Raw genomic sequence first — 21,256 nt, forward strand, 5'->3', positions numbered from 1 at the left:
CTTACTATCTCACAAGAACAAAAACAAAACGCCTCTCTCTTCATTTTTATTAAAGCATAGGAGAACTCTTCGCAACCCATGTGCCCTCACCTTTGAAACTTGAACTCAAAGGCCAATTTCTGCCATCTAATTACTAAAGCAAATATATTGTAAACAAACCAAAGTGTTGTTCGGTTATATGAGTTGCAGTGCAGCACTTGCCACAGCGTAAGGCTGATCATGCTGCAAGTGCCAGCGTGTTCCCAAAATAGCTTGACTCACATTTTCAACTTTATTTGCGCTATCAGCGATGCCATTTTTAATACTTTACTGCTGTGGGGATCGCGGCACGTCAACCCTTCCCTCCCCCTATCATCACAATTTATACACATTATTGCACATATGGTACATATTTTTTGTTGTGTGCCACTAGAAAAATTTTATATTTCGCGTGGTGGCAGCGTCAACACTGATTGCGCGTGTGCTACTTTACTAACGCAACGCAGTGTTGCATGCAGTCATCAACAACATGCAGAAGACAGGGGTGTATGACAGAATTAAATACGAGAGACACTAAGAAATATTTTTGTCGTTGTTGTTGTTGTTGTTGGTGCTGTTGGCTTTTGCACTAAAACAATTTTCGCCCCTTATGTGAACAGCAAAGCACGTCCATCTCTGTCGTCGTTCATCAGCGCCTCGATCAGCGCTGTAATCACCAGGCGCATCATCAACATCAGCAACAAAAACAACAACAACCGAAAACGAGAACCATAAACATAGCAGCAGTAGCAGCAGCAAGTTGTACATCCAATGCAACAGCAATAATGCAAACAACAGCAGCAACAACACGCCCGCATATTCATAACTGCTAGTATCATTTCTACAAGTGTGTCTTTGAGAGAGCTGTCTGCCTCTGCACTTGCCTTCGTCATCGCCTACCATACATGTGATTCACATGCACGCTCCCCTCGTTTTAAATACACGAATGTCTGTTCGTGTGTTTGTGCGTAAGCCCCCTCAACAGTCTGACTGTCTGCTGCTTAATTATTAAAGTCTGCGTTGCTGCACTTGAGTGGCGTCGACGCTGCGCTCTACTGGCGCACACAAGCGCACCCACTAGCATACATACGCACCTACGTACATACATACAACATGTGTATATACAAGCATAAGCGTATACAGCTGTTTGCAATCATACTCGAAGACGTCGCTGTCCTGCAACGCAATCATGTGCAACATGTTGCCGTTTAAATGAGTTCAACGAAATGCCTTTTAATATTTTCTTTTACTTTTTAATTTTCATACATCTCTTTTTTCATTTCATTTCACTTTGTTTTGGCTTTGGCTTCGCTAATGCGGTGGGCTGCAGTGTGCCGCTGACACGTTTATTGTCTGTCTGCCACTTGCTGTGCGTTGCATGCGCTTTTGTTTTTGTCGGTGACATCACAACACATGAAGGTGTGTCATGCTGGCGGCTGGTAGCTGGTGGCTGGTGGCCGGCGACACGAAATCTTGTGCGTAGTCTCATAAGCTGTGTGTGTTTTCGACTAAATAATTTTGCATTCATTTTTGCTTTCAAGTCTTGTCATAATATTTTGTTTTTGTTTAGTGCTTACCGGCTTTTTCAGCATTTGGCAGCAAATTTATGTCCTTTTGTTTACCATATTACCCATTTGGGGATCTCTTAGCGGCCGTTGAACTTTACCATGCTCACCAAGGTTACTGTTCTGCATGCGTTAGAGACTTTTAGGTAGAAAGTATTGGATAAACCTGGTTCGAAATGCGTCTTGATCTACAAAAAAGGTCATCAGCCTAATAATAACAAAAGAGAGTTTATAGCAGCTTCTACATTAAAGAGATCATCTGAGGCCAGTGCATTAGCTAAAAGAAAATCAAAATCTTTCAACCGATTTCTTATTTTGAAGCGGAATGGATTCAGATACTATCACACTATGAGCCGTGAACGTAAATTGTGGTAAGACTGAATGATTTTATGTAAGTAGAAATAATACCACGTTAGAATCAGATCAATTTACCAATTTTCCACCCGAATAAAAGCCATTCATAAATGCCGTGAGAAATTTACAAATTTCGAAGACTTTACCTCTAAATTCGTTGTGCTCAATTTTTAAATTTCGGTCAAATTACACCAGTTTGACATTAGTTTAACCCCTGAGGCGTAGAAGTTTTACTAGAAATATTTTTTCAAGCATTTCCCTACGACTAGTGATTTTATATTTATAAGTTTTAAAAGAATATCGTATTTGGGAAGACTTACTTACTCGAAAATATCATAAAACAAAAAGTAAAAATTATGTTCAAACACTCTAACTTGTCAGCATAAATTTGGTGTTTAGAGTTCTATACCACAGAGCCATATACCAATATAGGTCTAACCAAAGTTTTAAATATAAATTTTAGTAATATACAGGTTTCTTAATTTCTTAAACCGTCACTTAACAAAACCAATGCATCATTAGCCATCATAACCATGGTATTATCGTTAAGATTTAAATATTATAATACAATATAAAAATTAAGCTTAGGGTCCACAATACTCCCAAATTAACAAAACTATGTGTGTGCCACATAGCGTAAATGTTAAAATTTTTTTTTCATATTTCAATAGGTTATAGCTTTAAAAATAACATACTAAAATCGCTATCTCAAATACTCATAGTGTTTGAATTACAGCCGTCTAATATTAAACCGCTCAGTTCAATCAGCTCCACCAGCATATCTTTTAACGCGTTTTTCTCGAAACAACATTTCGCGACCTTTCCGCTTGTTCTTTATATATTTCTCCTTGCAATGATTGATTTAATCAAAAATCGAACTTTTTAACAGGTCAGAAACGACCAAAATTTTGGATGAAATTCGTCAATATTCCCAATTTTTTTTTACCCGTAGATCATTGTTCAAACCATGTTTTCTACTTGAGAATTTTTTTCATCTTTCATTCACGCAGCAGCAGTGGAGGACCCTTTTTAGCGCCGTGGGAGATCGCATGTAACTCTCTAACTATATTTAAAATTCACCTTTTTTAAGCTACCTAGTGTAGGTATTAAGCATGACAGAAGCAAATTAACTATCTCAGACACCCTATTAAAGACGTTTTAGTGTAAAATTATATTCTTTGTGATATAGTCTAAATGAAATTTACGATGAATATATTAAGCGTTATGGGTATTAAACACTTTTTCCATGATTATTCTTTCAGTATATAATTTTCTAAAACAAGCATGTTTCACACACATTTCTTGGATATACCATAAAAAAGTTCAAATATTTAAGGGCACTTGCTTTTTTCAAACATTTTTGTTTTTAGTTAGAGTGCCAAATAGAGATGTTTGGAAAATTGCCCTGTCAATAGTAATAACAAGGAGTAGTAATTATTCAAGTTTGCGCCAAATCATCAGCATTAAACTAAAAGCTTATTGCCATATACATTTTCTTTTATAATGATTGCGACATTACACTGAGAAAATTTTAAAAATAATGACATATTAAAATTTGTTTGAAGTGCATTCGGTTTCTTCGGAAAAATGTGTTGCAAACATTTGGAATATGGTCCTTTCCACGCATCCGCACACTCATGTGCAAGTAAATATTTACGTGCTCGCTAGCTGCAAGCGCGATTAATGAATAATGACAATTTCTGAGTGAATTCAAAATTACTGGCTAAGCGCCAAATTGCAGATTTGCAATTCATATTTGTCATACACTGCCTACAGCGATGCTGGATGGCGGGTGGCGGCCGTACAGTGGTTGCCAAAAGTAGTCGTAGTAAGGCTGCACGCACATATGTATTTGTTAAAGTGAACGCAGGCAAAACGTGCTCAGAGATGGAAAGTAGTGAGATCTTTTTTTTTTTAATTATTTCGTCTGTTGAGGTGGAAGAAGCCGCGCCGACTTGGCAGCGGAGCATTGCGTAGGCGAAACGAAGACCAACTGCGAAATTAGAGTAGAAGTTCAACCGTCGCAGGAAAAAAAGTAGATATGTATGTGCGTTTAAAACTTTGCTATTTGTCAGCTTTTCTCTTGTGCTTTCTTGTATTCCACATTTTATGGCGTTATTAAGCTGCTACTGCTCATTGAATAAAGTAATTAGTTCTTAGGTCAAAACATATGAAAATGCTTTTCCAGATGAATATTTTGGCGCAAAAAGTTTCACTTTTACACACATACCAATACGTATATTTTGTATTTTTATACATTTGTGTATGTCTGGCATCCATGCGGGATATTTTTAAAAATAGGGCAATCGTGGCATAAACAAAAATTGCTTTGGGCATAAAGTTTTTAATGCAGAAAGGCAATTTTTTAATAGGCTCGTACGTGTTTGCATTCCAGTGCTAATTATTACTATACATATATACATTAATAGATATGTATGTATGCATATAAACTTTACATACATAACCGAATTCGATGTAACATTAACAGAAGTCAGCTAAACTGATGTGGAATAAACCAGAATATGAAGTTTTGAAAATCATTACCTTGTAACTAGTAAATAACTCATAATATGTCAACAGAAAGTGAGTGTTCCGAAAGCCTAAAGATTGGCGAAAAAAATTACCGTCTCAAGAATACATCGTAACATTTTTTAAAAAAGCATTAAATATTTTTCGAGATAACAGTGCTAAAAAAAGTTCCTCTATCGGTGCAGTGGTCCATGTGACTCCATGGATGAAATAAAAACTAAAAAAAAAAGCCCTAAAAATTAAAACAAAAAATATTGCAAAAGTTGATTTTTTCTTAAAATTTTGGTCGCTTTTGGCCTGACAAAAAAAACTGGTAGGTATGGTGAACTATATACAGAAAATTTGATAGTGGTCGGATCACTAGCCTCCAAATAATCACTGCAAAAAATTTGAAAGATTTAGTTTTGGGGAAAATACGTTTGAAGGTAGAGAGATTAAACTGAGCAGCTAGAAATTAGATGGCTGTAGCTCTCAAAATTCGAAATAACCGATTAAAATTTGAGTATGTTCTTTTTATACAAAACTATATAGTACAATATCTAGATATACAGAAAGTAAAAAATAAATATATATATTTATTTAAATTTCCAACTAAGTGTGCACTTTAAAATTTTTTTTCGTTAGACGCTCTGCAAATTTAACCTCCGCGCCAAAAAGGAGACACAATTTTTATTAAATATTTGATACAGCATGCAAAAACAGCTTAAGTTGATTTAAGTTAATAGATACAATATGAGTTTTTTAGACCATTCGAAATTTATACGAGACTAGAAGCTGTGTTTTTTATTTCAAGAATATCTGATGTTGAAAATTCCCATTTAATAAAAAGAGTAAACTCTACTATAATTAAAAATATAGGCAGGAACCTTATGCTATATGCACCACAACTTAGCAATGTTAGGCAACAAGCGAGTTATAGACCACAAAGCTAAACACTCATGTGATGGAAGTAATTCCTAACGTCAAATTTAGGCCGACCGCGCAGTATGTGCCACAGGGTTATAATATAGTAATAATAAAAAAGTGTTTATTTGTAAAATTATGCACCCACATCATTTTAAAACAACGATTATTAATATTTTTTCAGTTTTTTCTGACAGAATAATAGAATTATTGCTCACTCTAACTCCATGGCTTAACGAACCTTCACAAATATTACAACTAAACAACTTTCACAATGCATCGGTACATTTAAAACAAATTGTTGCCAAGTCACTGCAAGCAATTAAAAACTAACTGGTCTATAAAAGAAATGATCTGAGAACCAACTACATTTAGGACTCGAGTAAAATCTAGCACTAATTTTCGACAAACAACAAACCCCAGCAAATCCCTAAAAATGCGCCACTTACATAGTAGCAATTCTTGGCAACACTTAAATTCCAATAATGGCTACACTCAAACTTTTCCGCGCAGCCATTGTGAACAGTAAAGATGAAATTTGTGCGCCAAAAAAACAAATGTTCGAACCCAAGCGCAACTAATTTTGGCTGCCACTTCAGCCGCGGAGCCACAGGAACACAAAAAAAAAGGGCGCAAACGCGATGGCCAAACGAAAATGCAAGCAAGAGAATAAACAGGCAAAAAGCCGCTAACCACTTTAAATGCTAATTCCGACTTAAGCGCCAGTCAACAAAGTGAGAAAAGCGATGAAAGTGCTGAGCGTGCGTGTGTGTGTTGCATATGGCTGTGTTCCGCGCGTGGAATTATGCATTTGTTGGCGCGATGCAAAGCGTCGTTTGTTGAATTTCGCTCACTGACAATAGAAACACAATCGTTTGAATACTAATCGTTACTTTTGTTATAGCGTGTGTGTCGGCGTTTGTGCTTCGTCGTGTCGGGAATGCCGTTAGAATGCGATTACATAGATAACTATGCTTAAATGCTTTAACAAATTTTGAAAAGGATATATGTATATAGTGCAGCAAATGTGGCGTTTTGAAAAATTAAATTGACATTTTCGAACAGCAGAAAACAGATATTAAGAGAGTGAGAATTTAAACTGCAGGAGCATAGTTACTTTATAAATTTTCGCTATTCAGTAAGAAATACTTTTGTTGAAATACCCGTCCTCATAGAAAATTTTAGACTGATAAAACAAAAGTCACGTGCAGCCCAGTAGACGAGATAGTAGTGAATACTTCTTTACCGATTCATAGAGAGTGAGAGAATAAGAAAAAAAGACGGAGTGAGAGAGTTATTATTATTTCTTCAATTTGTACATAATCTTCAGTCGGAGCAGGTATAGGTATAGCGTATATTATCGCTTTATGGTAACTGAAGAATGAAACATATGTTCGTTAATTCTAAATAGTGTAGATTTCTGGACAATAGAGCATCAACTGTTGCTCCTGATTTAGTCGTGTAAATTTTCCGATTGTTATTTATATCTAATATATAAAATCATATCTAATTTTTCACGAAGAAAGTGAAGTAGTAGCAAGAACGCATCCGCCGCAAAATTTACACTAAATGCACCACCAAGAATCAATCGTATGTGATCATCACCCCTGCCAAAGAGAGCAGCACCGTCATGAGTGTACATAACTCTGTATGAAATATATGATATACTCAAAGTTTTTTGCTTAGGAGATATGTAGATCGCTGCGATGACAATTTATTTTCCTTTTTATATTTGACAGCTACTCAAGCTGATATCGCCAGTTTCCGACAAACTTGCTGTATGTGCAGAGAAATTTATTGCACTCACATAAAAATGTGAAATGTCAGTGTTTAATGTAACGCATTCACTATAATAGATCGCAACACCTCCTACTCGAATGTTCGGTCGTTTATATTTTATGACACAAGTGATGTTTGATATGCTGACGTTCTCATCATTGTCTAACCAAGTTTCGGTTAACAGCACAATGTTTGAATTTTCGTATCACTGCTTCTGTGAAATCCTATTCTATACTTCTTCTACTTAACTGAAAAGATTTACGTCACAAGATGGCGATTGGCGTAATTTTGTATTCAATCATTCTTGGTTCGATGACATATGCTGTTGTCTTAACCTTCTGTACTCTAATGTTTCAGTTAGTGACCGACCGCAACCGTATCAGCTGATACGACCTATCTTATGAATGCGCAATGTAAATGAACACTCACCACCGCTTCTACCGTTTGTAACGTGGAATATCCGCGAAAATTGTTTTTGTCTTCGTAGAATCGAGTCAGCTGATTGCTCTCTTACAACGCAAGGCTGCCAGCCTCGATATTTTGAGTTAATTGAAAACTAAACTTGAATATATTTGAAATATACTTAAACTAACGCAACATCACAGTCGAATACGATTATTTGTAAACAGGTAGACTATTTTTAATATAGGGTGGCTCGAGCAGCGTGCTACAAAAACAAACCGTAATAACATTTTTTCTGTGTGAGTAATCGACTTACTTTTGTTTATTTGCAAGATACTATTTAGATTTTTAAAACCATGAATGCTTGGGATACTGAAAAGAGGGTTTGGATAGTGCGGCGGTACCGTTCATTAAATCGATAACGGAGGCAATCCCGACTTCAGCAATGAATAATTTTCCACGGTCCATGATTTTTAAATATAATTAATTATAAAAAATAAAATAACATTTGCTATACAATAAAACGAAATTAAATGTAATTCATTAATTAAAAAAAGTGATTACGGTTTGTTTTTGTAGCACGATTCGTGAGCCACCCTGTAGTTGCATTTTAGTTTTGATCTTTAACATTAAGAAAAGTTATAACTGAAAAGATAAATATGTGCAAAATCATCTATGTATATAAATTTAGCAATGACAACATTGCTCAAATGAAAACAAAAGAGAACAATTGATTTCTTAGTTGACACTACGGGCATAACTTTTGACAAATTTCGTTTCATATGGACGGTACGTACGGAAGGGCGGCACGTCGGTCACTAATTCCACCATAATTCTTTGAACACAAAGACGGCTGCACGACAGCGAAATTTTCTTGTCGGCAAATATTGAAATTTAAATATTTTGTTCAAAGTAAAATTTTTTGTGCAGAAAATAAGTAGGTCTCTATTGGTAAGACTTTGTTTAGAATAACTTTACATTTCACATATTAGTGGCAACACTACAGCCTCCCATTGTCGTCGGCATAATTAAAAATGATTTTAATTTAGCGACAGCGACAACTGCAAGCCTGCTGCCGTGAAGTCGTCCTGTTGCCTAAATAACTGTGCCCGTGAGGACGTGTGTATGCTAATATTTACCAGATGCTGCCGGTCGCTTGTCGTCGTCCATGAGTTCAACGTTTGATTATGTACCATTAGTGACAATGTGCAGCTAGAAGCCAGCGAAATGAATGGACCAAGCATAAGTATCAAAATGTATGTATATCGAAGAGTTAACGCAAAACAACAACACATGCATTGCTACAATGTGTTTATAGCTCCACACGCACACGTAGCCGCTCACAGCAAAACAAAAGCAAGCAAGGAAATGCAAAACAGTGTCGTAACGCGACCTTGAAAAATCTCTCTCCCGCGTGAAAAAGAAGAATTCGCTTAAAAAAAAGCTGCGAGCATCTAAAAAAGAAGAAAATGTCGGAATAAGGGAGAACAGAGCCGCATTGACTTTGTTTAACCAGAGATGTCTATTACTATAAACCTTCAAAGTTGTATATGATTAATCCGGAAGTTGCAGTTTATACCTAATACATTTGTTCATATTTGACCCGCACTGATAAAAAACTACATTTTCACGTATTTTCACTAATCTCTATTATCGCCTTGAAAATAGGCTCCTGAGTCAATACAAGCACGCCAACGATTCATATATTTTTGGATACACTTAATGTATGTCTCGGCTAAAATGGCCTTCAGTGCCTTCAGAGAATTTTGTTTTCTTCGTTTTGGCTCACATTTGGAGGGCCATTCGCCAGCGTTTCGACAACACATTCATAAACCCACGTCTTCTCACCAGTAATGATTCGTATGATGAATAGGCTTCTCAGCTACGATGTCAAACACCTTTTTGCATGCTCTACTCGACATCGGTTTTGCAAAAAGATTCAGATCTTTTGGTACGAGTGTAGCATTGACACGTTTCATAACCAAAACATTGACCGAAATGAGTTAAGTCTGATGCCAAAACAACGATTTTCAAGCACTTTTTCAACGGCTTAAGCGCGCAGGTAAAATAGGTCAGTCCGGGTCAAATTGGATCAGGTAAAGAAGCTGCTAATTTTTCGAAACCGCCGACATCAAACCACTGCAAGATATCGCTACCATACAAACTGATTAATCAAAACCATGGTATTGTATGGAAAACTTTTTTATTTGGGAAATTATCTTAAGAAATTTGACATAGATTATTGTTCAAGGCAACGATACCATCTGCAGCAAAATTGTTAAGATCGGACTACTATAACATGCAGCCGAAGTTATTGGTTTTTCTTATTGTTCTTAAATTAAAATATTCAATATTTTCACCAATAATTTTCTAGAATTTTAGGGCTAATTTATACGCTTTTACCTACATCAGCCTAATTTGATGTCGCGCATCAACAAAAATTTCTTCGGTGTTACACTGTTCAGCCTGCGTGAGACACACTAAGTATACTACTTAAAAATCATAAAAAAAAGTATTTAAGATTATTTCCGGCGAAAACTATTGAAATTCTCAAAGAACACTTCAGTGAACTTCAAGCAAATAAAGTCTTGTCTGAAGTGTTGCCACTTCAAGTCAATCAATACAATTCGAGGGTTATTTTTATTTACATGCTGGGTCAGAGTGGGTAAATCTCCATGATACTATGCATAAATATGTATGCAAATAAATATCTATAAATGCAAAGAAATACGCAATACATATGCAAGTTAAAAAGTTTTTATTAAAAAATTGTTATTGCGAAAATCGCTAGCATTTCCACATAATATGCTAAAAGCAAGAAAAGAATGATAAGCAAAAACGTTAAAGCAATAAACTTGCTTAAAAGCAATAAAATTAGAGCTATTTGCAAAAAAGGAAAAAACTTCGATTGCACTGTTGACGCTCGATTTTCAATTCAAATAGCGCTGTTGATAAATTCAGCGTATTTTTAGATGTGTTTTGAAAGGTAATAGTAGTATTTATCGTGCATGAGGAGTATGACATAAATAATGTGATTGATAAATAGGGAAATGAGCTTGCAATTTTTTGAAATTAAAATAAATAGCTTAGATTATGGGTAGAAGTGGTGCCGAATACAGAAAAACACTTGTATAGGTAACGGAGATATACTACAGATATTACCAAGCTCATTCTTTTTTTGTCAGCGAACTGTAGTATGAATATTTGTGCAAAACCAGGTCAAAAACTCAGCTAAAGAAGGAAAGAAAAATAAATACTATGAATGATTTGTGGCACAGGTGTGATGTGTGATTTTACTAAAAAATCAGCAACTCTAATGTATATTTGTGGATTGTTGCATTCGTTGTTCGATAATCCCTTCAAGCGCATATTTCGAAGTTAATTATTTCAATATGTAGACTATCCCAATTTATTCGACGAAATCTAACCAGTGATCACATCTAGTTTAAGGAACCTTAGTTAACTAAGTAACTGAAATGAGTTGGTTCGCTCTATCGTTGCTTGACGCAGTTCCTTAAAGGGTTTATATCCATTTGTGAAATTAAAAAAAAAACTATTTTTGGCATATATATTGAACGTATATATATTTAAGAATACATTCCTTTTTACATATATTTGACAGGTCATGATCGAGGGAATAATATTTTGATAATAGTTTCGATATTTTAAACCACTCTGAAATGTAAATTTTTCCACAAACAAAGAAGTTTCCATGCAAAGAACTTGATTTTGATCGTTCAATTTGTATGGCAGCTATGCGATACAGTCCGATCTGGGAATTTTTTTCAATATCTCATGCCGAATTTCGTGAAAATATATTTGTTGGAAACCATCATTTTGTCAAAGATAAAAAATGTTACTAGTCATTGGATCATTACCTGTATTCATCTCATATAGTAATATTTTTATTATTTTAATTTTTGGAATTCAGATAATTTTGAGTAGCAAAGTCTTGCTCACCGCCAAAAACGGCGACGAGTGAATCCAATAATTTTTGGAATGAATCGACGATTGCTGTACTATATGAAATAATGAAAACTCAGACCTTTGTTTTATATATGAAATTAAGTGTTTCTTTAAACAAAATTCAGGAAAAAGGGTTTTTTCTAACTTGTTTATGGATATACGTAAGTAACTCCGTAAGCTATTTAAAACCCTTCAGCTCCTTCGAAGGTTGCTTAAAGCAATTGATATAAGAGGAAGAACTCAAGTAATAGAGCAACAACCATACAGGGTGTACCACAAAATTACTTTGGGATAAAGTGGAAGGTTGACCAACCAAAAGGCTTAACATTTTTAAAGGGAACATATCGGTGAGATCTCACCTTCAGAAATATAGCACAGTGGATTCCAAAGAATTATTCGAATACTAGCAACATTTTAACAAATTCTGCTGACCTATATACAACTATACTAAGTGATAGGCAAACTTAAATACTAGAATATGTTCTAGTTAACTTAACCAGCAGTTAAATTTTTAATTTCAGAGTAATGAAAAAATTCTGAATCGACGCGTATATGAAAGTGTTTAGAAATGCACAGGCCTGTTTTATATACGAAAAAAATTGACTTAAAAAAGACAAAGAAAAGTTTGTAATCGCTACTGAAATTTAATAATGGTCAGTTGAGAAACTATAAGCTAGTGTGTATATATAAATAATTTTTGTTAAAAAGAACTGTTGCGAAATAATTGTTTTTGCAAAGGAATTCTACTTGAAAATTTTTACTGCTAGAATAGCTTAAAACTATTGTATATATTCGTACATTTATCTGTATACTTTTATATCAGTTTTTGTATTGCGTTTTCTGTACTCACCGCTTTACTGGGCTGGCCATATTCACTTTAAAGTTTTTTCTTCAATTTAGCCAGTCTTGTTGTATCTGACGCCGTTATTTTATGTAGTTAAGCTTGGCAATGCTAATATCGTCGGTATTAAGTGATTGCACAGAGGCAGTAAGTCAGTCGTTGCAGTTTAGTAGCTGGCAATCTGACTAATTGGCATCACTGTGATATCAGTTGCACAACTCTGAATTGTTGACCGTTGTTAATTTTTCTCAATTCACGTGTTGTTATTGTTATTTTATTTTATTGCCATTGTTGTTTTAACACTATTCGGTGTATGCTAATGCAAATTGTTTGCAACCAGGTGTTGCTGGTCACTATTTGTTTTCACACACTGACGCTTTCAATTACCTGCAAAGGCATTTATCCACTTATATTTATATGCTTATATATGTGTTATACATATGTGCATGACACTCATGCCACGTAATTTATTTATGTGTGCTGTTTAGGTATAAGCGAATTATTGCACAATTTTCTTTCATTTCGTTTATTTTACATTTATTGCATTGCCAGATGCAACATGCAACACAAATACTTTGCCATTAGTTTGCAGCGAAAATTTGTGGCTTTTCATCAAAGTGGACAAATAAATAAATTGCAATTTATCTGTATTTGAAGTTGTTTAGTAGCACTTTTTTATTTAAATATTTTAGAACTTTTTAAAGGTTTTAATGCCTTTTATTTATTACTTTTTCATTTTCTATATAGTTTTATTGGTGGCTTTTTATTTTTGTTTGTCTGCCGAAATTGAAAATCGAACAAATTAATTTCGATAAATCACCCACTAGAGGTGTCACGTATTGAGCTTTTGAAATGGCCTTTGTTTTCAATTAATTGCGCGCAGCTGCCAAACTCTGCATAAAATTATGTGGGTGTGTGTTTGTATACAAAATTGTTGAATTGCCTGGAAAATTAATTAGAATTTGGTATGAGGCGTATGTTTTGTGGCTTTTGGAAAAATTGTGCTAGGATTTTATTGAAGTAAAAAGCTTATTGAGAAACCCATTAAAAAATTGATACATGAAAAGAGTTTTATAGAGATCGAAAATACCCTTCTTCAATATATGTCAAGAAACAATATTTTTTTTCACTGAAAAGTGTCACATTTTATGCCTGAAAAAGTGTACTTGTGTGAAGTTCTTTTTCATTACTTCAATATGAATACAACCTCACACGAAAGTTATCATATTTTGATGATAACTTGTAGTGAATATGTACGAGCTGGGCACACGTGCCAAATATGTTTTGCACGATTCAAAAGTGGAAGCATTACTCGATAAAGATTGTTACCAAACACAAGAAGAGCTCGCACAATCTTTAGAAGTCACTCAAGCAGCCATTTCAAAATCGTTTAAAACCATTTATTCAAAAGCAAGGAACTTGGGTGCTATATGAGTGGATTCAGGAGATGTTTTGCATGTCTGAAATGCTGCTTTTAGAAGTCGTTTTGGCATCCGATTGTGATTTTTAATTAAAATTGGATCCATTACGACAACCGTAACTGCAAAAAATCATATGTAAGACCGAACCAACCTGCGAAATTAACGGCAAAGTCGAATATCCAATACACAACGATAATGCTCTGTATTTAGTGGAATCAGGAAAGCGTTATGTATTATGAGCTTCGAAATCTGGGTGAAACCAATAATGGAGAATGCTACCGACAACAACTCATTCAATATAAACAAGTGATTGCCAAAAATGCCCGGAATTCTCGACTAGACACGAGACAATAATTTTCTATGATGACAATGCTCGGCCTCATGCTAAAAACTACTTGGAGAAAGAAATCTTCCTCATCTACTTTATAGCATAGCCCTCACGCCTTTTGACTACTATTTGCTCAAATCCATACGACTCAATTGCCATAAATATGGGAAAATGTTATAGTTTCAGATGAAAAATACTTTGTATTATTCAACACACATGTTCTTCTTAGATATATGTACACATTTTGAAAAAGAAAACGGCACGAAAATGTATTCAGTTGTAGGTTTTAAGCTAATAATTTCACAACTCCACAATTTTAATTAAAATTTCGACCATTAAACGTATATAAACAATAATTTAGAATTAATGTCTGCGCACCAGTCGCTTATCACAGACTCCGCATATGCTAATAACTGTCCGGCTAAAAATAATTATCCAGCAACGCTAACAAACTGCACGGCGCACTCTTTATGACACACATACCAAAGCAATTGGCTAAATTAAAACCGATAAGCGCACGCACACTACGCGCTTTTGCACGACTAGCTCTACACTATAACATATGCATTAAAACGCCTGCCACACAGCTTAATCTAAAGCGTACGCATATTAAACGTTACTCATACGCCACCACCCATGCGCTGTTTCGGCGTTTTGGCGTGTAAAGTTTTCTCCCTTTTCTTTTGATTTACAGCGCATTAGGCCTATAGCTCATTAATCATTTTTGCATTGCTACAGATGTACTAAACCGCCATTTTGTCGACATGCATCTATGCGTGAGTGTATGATATGTATGTGCAGTGTATGTCGAAAGACCCTTACACGCTTAACCACTAGTTAATAGCACTTTAACTTCCTTTCCACCTTTAGGCAAACGCCACTAGTTACACAGGCACGGAATATATACGCATATGTGTGTGTGTGTGGATGTTGAATGTTTAATGACACATAAATACTTATGTAGTGTATATTTTTTCATCAGCACTCAAGCACAAGCAAAATATGTTTTGATACTTGGCACTCACACAATCAAATCACTTTGCTAATATTTTTGTGATGTCCATAGTCCATAAGATGAGGGAATAAAGATGTGTGTGTATGTAGTAGTGCTACTGCTGCATTCGACGCAAATTTACTGTTAAAAGTTATCTGCTTTTTAACAGCTTTTAATGGCTTACGATTTCTTTACATATACAAACACATGCATAAATGTGTGTACATTCAATCCCTTCATCTGTACATCTCTATGATACTTGCTTGTAGTTGTTGTTGTTGTTGTATGCTAAAAATAGATTAAAAAGGGATTTTCAATTGAATATTTTATTGGTAAATATTGATTTCATTGGTTTCATCAAAAATTTCAAAGCCCTACAATAAACATAAACGAGCATATTTACGAATACAAATACAGAAAAACGCACGAAAATGGAAAAATGGGAAAATAGGAAAAGTGTAATAAATCTTGGAGGCAAATATGTTTTGGATGCTTGGAAATGTGTTATTTAAGTATCGGTAAATAGTGTATGGTGAGTGATTCAATTTAACTATTCTGCACTTGGTGAATGTGTGTATGTGTACGTGTATGGATCAGGTAGATAAGCAAATAGAAATTAAGGCATGCAGCCCTGAGGTATGGCTATCAAATTTATTTTCATAGCTTTAAATTTGTTGTGCAGATACATTTTGCAGTTTGTTTTCTTTTTTTTTTTTTTGTTTGGTTTTCATTCAAATTTGTAGCAATTTTCAATATCTTTTTAGTTAATCTGAGGATTAAATTATTTTGACCGGTCTGTAATACACATATTTGTGTACATATATATATTCATCACAAAGACTTTGGAATGGCTAAAGTTTTTATACCCTGAATAGGGTATATAGAGTTTGCCACGAAGTTTGTAACACCCAGAAGGAAGTGTCGGAGACCCTATAAAATATATACATAAATTATCAGCATGATGAACTGAGTTGATTAACCCATGATCGTCTGTCTGTCCAAACAATTTTCGCAAAGGTTTGAATAAATAATATCGCATGAAAAGTTCCATCAAACAGTGGATATGGTAAGCCAACCATTACTAAAATTTGATTTTGATATTGATCAGATATTTATCAAGCGGACAATCATGATAGAGAACCAAGAGAATTAAAATCATACCGATCATCTATATGTCGACTTTAAAGCCGCTTTCGACCGCAATTGAAGAGTTGACTTTATGTTGTTGTATATAACTATCTTAACTTTTTAATAATGCTTTTCTTCGATACAATGATACATCATTGTCAGCTTATTAAGAATATGTAACATTCTCGCGCACCTGTTTAATAGTAACCGAGATGTCAGATCGATTTCTTTAATATAACATTAGGGAAGACAATTCAAATTGCCTAACAAACCGGTCCAATGAAAAAGGGACCCAATTTTGTCTTAGGGAAAGAAAGCAGAATAAAAAAGAATATATAGTTAAATTGAGAAAGGCTATAGTTTATTGTATAATTAAATTTGTTCACATTTAAAGAATATTTAAACAAAAACAGCGGTTTATCCCTGAAACTCCATGTAATAAATTTTTATAGATTTCCTACACTCATATTTACAATACAAAAAGCACAAAAGAAAACGGCTATAAACAGTCAGGATACTAACGAGGTTGTCAACATTGCATTACAAAAGGATGTTGAAGAGGTGCAACAAAAAACAGCAAAATTGATACGGAGCTACGTCACGCCAAAACAATAAAGGGCAGCAAAAACGAGTTGTGCGAGAAAAAGATGCAATATCTTGTGCTACAACGCGCGTAGCGAGGCTTAATGAATCAATTATCTGTGTGTATGTGAGAGAAATAAGTTAAAGCACAAGCACTTCAGCTGTCTTTAAAAGAGCAAGAACCTGAGAAATCTTTGAGAAAAGTATTGCAAGTGGAACTGTGCATTTTCCTCTTGACAGGAAGATTCGAGTTCCCAAGAACAGCCAGTAAACAGATTACATGTTTATATGTGTGCAAGCTTATGAAACTTTTGCATTCTTTTCTGTCATTCTTTATATATATTTGCTCTTTCACTTTCTTGTCGTTCGCTTAATATCTTTAATCCGCACATTTTGTAAGGCCACTCAACTAAGTGACTGTCACATTAAGGATATTGTCAACTGCTTCCTGCTTCGTTACCTGCGTATAAACGTTTAAGAGCCAGGATACACATAGCAACAAAAACGCCTATGTAAATACATGTGCGAATATATAGACGCTTGTGTGCCTGTGTTTAGTTGGCACTCGACTGATTAGCGCGTGTGTTCTATCTATAAAAGCAAAGGAAACATCGCTAAGCAAACCATTGAAAGAAGTTTCAACGAAATTTCCGTTATTGGTTGCAGGCAACAACAAATTGTGCTGGGAAGAGGATGTGCATTGGTATGGCTCATACTTACTACACCTATGTACGTATATTCTAGAACAACCTTGGTAGTTATTATGTGTTACTACAATGGCTTACACATATTCATAATTGTAGATATGACTCCAGCGCACTAACGACTACAGCAAAGAACACAGAAAAGCGTAACTCGATATGTATAGATTTCGAACATTTAATGCGAATTTGTTTGCCGAAAATAAGAATTTTTGATTCAAATCCAATGATTTGATTTGATGATTGTTAACGTCTCTCTAATATTAACTCTGCCTATTAATGTAAAAATTGTTATTTTCGAATTAAAAAGCACAAAAATATTTTCCAAAATGTATATTCGTTTTTCTAGGCTCATTTTAATTTGAAACAAGTAAAGAAGGCCCAATTTCAGATGTAACCGAACATTTGATACTCTCGCAAATTCAAAATACTCGTATACAAAAAATTTTTTTTTTTTTGCTTAGCCTTTGTAGATCATAAAACAAGAAAATTTGTTTTAATCTCTTGAGGCGGCCCACTCACTTTTAAAGTAAATTTCGAGTTAAAATTTTAAGTTCGTAAAAAAGTTTTTATAAGTGTTCTAGAAGCTGTAGAGAGTCCTCTTTCTAGCCAATTAGAAGTTATCAACTTAAAAAACTTTTTTGTGGTCATTATTGGAGTTTTAAAAAAAGTCTTAAACGACAACGTGCTTTTTTGAGTCAATTTTGAGTCAAAACCCGTCAAATTCGGTAATTTAATATAAATGTGAAGAGTGTAAACCAAAAAACATTTTTAATCGAAATTTACTTTAAAAGTAAGTGGGCCACTTCTAAATGTTAAAGAAAATTGTTTTATTTTCCAAAGGTTTTCTTTTTTTATAATTTACAAATTTTACCCTCAGGCTAAACAAAAAATTAAAATTTGAATGGAATTTGAGGTTAGCATTAACCTGATTTTATCAATTTTTGCCAATACCACCCCATACTTTCATGCCACAGACTAATAAAATGCTCCCACTGTTTCATTAAGGTACCTCACATACCATCAACAATCTTATGGAGTAAAATCAGACGAATGTTCGAAAATCCTGATATCAGTTACATGGTGGCTAGGTAAAATTTGCACCTGATTTAATCCATTTTAGGCACAAAGATACCTCGTTATAATTAACCCGGGTTCTCATTTTTATTAATATAACTCACATATTGGTTGATATATGTGGTATAAAGTCACCAGGAAATTCGAAAATCTTTTATTAGGTATATGAGGGTATAGGAAGTATTGATCCGATTCGACCCATTTTTGACACAAAAACATACTTCTGTCGAGAGTTTAATTTATTTATTTTATTATATGAATTTCGATTATATATCGTACACATTGACCGAAATTTTCGGTAAAAAGTTAACTATGGACACTGGGGTCCACATATTCAGTACCGAGGGGCTTGAACAGTTTTGATCCGATTACGACAAGTTTTGGTTAAGAGGTGACACACTATAAATGCATTATTCACGGAAAGTTTTACTCCGATACAATCCTTTTTGCTTGATTTGCATAGTGGAAAGTGAAAGAATCAGATGGAATTTAAAATGGTGTTATATGGGTTGTTCACCGATTTCGCCCATTTTCACAATATACAATAACATAGAAATGTGTGAAGAATGTTACGTATTGAATTTCGTTAATTTTCTAAATCGGTTAAGCAGATCTCAAGTAATGGAGTTTCACCTAAAAGTGGGCGGTTCCACGCCTACTGTCTAATTCTGAAGGCGGTTCCAATAAAATCATCTCATACCATCCCAGAGATAAAATTTAATCTCTCTGGCGCGTTTAGTGCTTGATTAATCGCGCTTTTAGTAGTTTTTAACAGTACCGTTATATGGTTAGTGGGCGGGGTTGTCACTTTTTTTAAATTTAAATTTAGATTCCCTTCCCTAATATGATCCTCTTTATCAAATAACAGTCTTGTACCTACTTCGTGACTTCCACCAAAATCCTAAGAAGAACATATTTTAATCAAGCATACGAGTCTTCTAAGAACTGTGCAAATCTACCCGCAAAAGAAACGCATTACGCATATAAAGCTACTTTACTGGAGACAAAATATAAAATATAATTGAATAGATACGTAGATAATATATTACTCTCAAAGATAACTTTAAGGAAAGCATCATACTTAGAAAAACCATTTTGTATATCAAACTACACTAACCAATACTTACTAACTAATAACTTCTAACCCCATAATTAAAAGTGAAAAATAGTGAAACAACTTTAGCAATGAATCAGCAATGTCACTAAACCTTGTAAACAAAGTCGGTACTTAAATATATTTTATTAAACAAGTTTTGCAACTGATTACCAAACCAACAGTTATCTTCCGTTTCCTTCCATTTAAAGGTTTCTACACAAACAATTTGCATTCTCTTATTCCCTTGGTAGCCGTTGTAATCCTTTTCGAACCATTCAAATCTTTTAGCAAATGAACTTGAGCCCAAATGATCTAACGGTATTTACGGAGATGTGTATACCGCAGGTACCATAGTTGGCCAGAAAAAAAATCGCCCAACAAAATGCGCCACTCCATTGGAGCATATTTTTGTGGCACATAAAATGCCCTTTCTCCTATGGGACCATGCCGCAACGTGCGTCAGAACCACGCACAATGCCACGAATAACTACTTAGCTACACTTAGACCCGGTGGCACACACTCACATAGGTATATGCGTAGCTTAAGTACTTGCGCTTTGCACGCAACTTGAGTTTATTTGTGCGTCGTGAGCTTTTTTGTTTGCCTACGTGCCACACACACAAATCTGCCCTCATATACTTTATAAACATATTGTGTGTATGCATTTGTGTGTGCGTAATGTGCCTTCGGTAAATTTTCCTAAGTACCTAAGTAGCTGTGAGGCCGTCGGCGAGTATGACTTTTTGTGGACCTCGACTTGAGAGTTTCGTGTGTGAATTTGAGCGATGTGTTGCATTATGTTGCCCGCTGGCCATTACTTCAGCCACGTTGTTAACCAGCATCTCAAACATAATGCTCGTCATTATCGTCATCAGCTCAGCTTATTTTTCCACGTTAAATTGTCAGCTTAATTTTCTTACTAACCAGAAGGGTAGTATATTCTTCCGACACATTTACTACGGCTGTCAGACTTCCAGAAAAGAAAAAACTTTAACTTATACATATGTAAGTGCATATGTTGTTTTTGTCGCAAAAATATCTGCTGGTGCTTTACGTGCATTCGCATCTTCGCAAATGTACACGAGAAGCCCCATGTAAACTTTGAGAGATTGCTAAGGTTGAAAGGTGAGGGGTGGATTACTGGTATGTGCTTCCACGTGTGTGCACACACTCATACAAACAAATATATATTGCTATGCAGATGTTTTTCTATGTCACTATTACATACATATTCAAGCGCTCTGGCAACGTTCAGCTGTCATTTCGCTTTTAAAAATAACACATGCGCTTGCCCCTTGGCGCAAGAAAAATTATTATGTTGCGACATTATTGGACTTATTGCCAATTTCTTCTTCATTATATTTTTTGTTATTTCTTTTTTAGTACTTTTTTTTTGTTTGCTCCCACTGGTACACCGCTAATTTGGCTCGAATTCACTTGATGATGTTGCCACACATATTGACGCGCGTAGTCTTATCTGCGACATAGATATAAGCGGAAATCATTGCACCTTCTTAATGGTGAAGCACACAATTCTAGTCAATCTGTATCCTCATTATTTGTGTGGCAAT

The 21,256-nt window shown here is 34.8% G+C and overlaps 1 protein-coding gene across 15 annotated transcripts in view; it reads right to left on the minus strand.

Moving 5' to 3' along the window:
• Mp (collagen XV/XVIII-type protein multiplexin) overlaps positions 1 to 21,256 on the minus strand; it is a 416,774-nt gene that overhangs the window by 356,549 nt on the left and 38,969 nt on the right. For 14 of the 15 annotated variants that reach the window (XM_070110958.1, XM_036372464.2, XM_036372457.2 and 11 more), the window contains exons 3-4: positions 15,132 to 15,388; positions 12,367 to 13,300 (exon numbers count right to left, since the gene is read on the minus strand). In XM_070110958.1, coding sequence (XP_069967059.1) covers positions 12,367 to 12,386 — 20 coding nt within the window. In that variant the 5' untranslated portion in view covers positions 12,387 to 13,300; positions 15,132 to 15,388. The remainder of the gene's footprint in view (positions 1 to 12,366; positions 13,301 to 15,131; positions 15,389 to 21,256) is intronic. The other variant, XM_036372454.2, reaches the window with a different exon arrangement.

The sequence above is a fragment of the Bactrocera oleae genome, chromosome 6 (genome assembly GCF_042242935.1).
Source record: "Bactrocera oleae isolate idBacOlea1 chromosome 6, idBacOlea1, whole genome shotgun sequence".
NCBI lineage: Eukaryota > Metazoa > Arthropoda > Insecta > Diptera > Tephritidae > Bactrocera > Bactrocera oleae.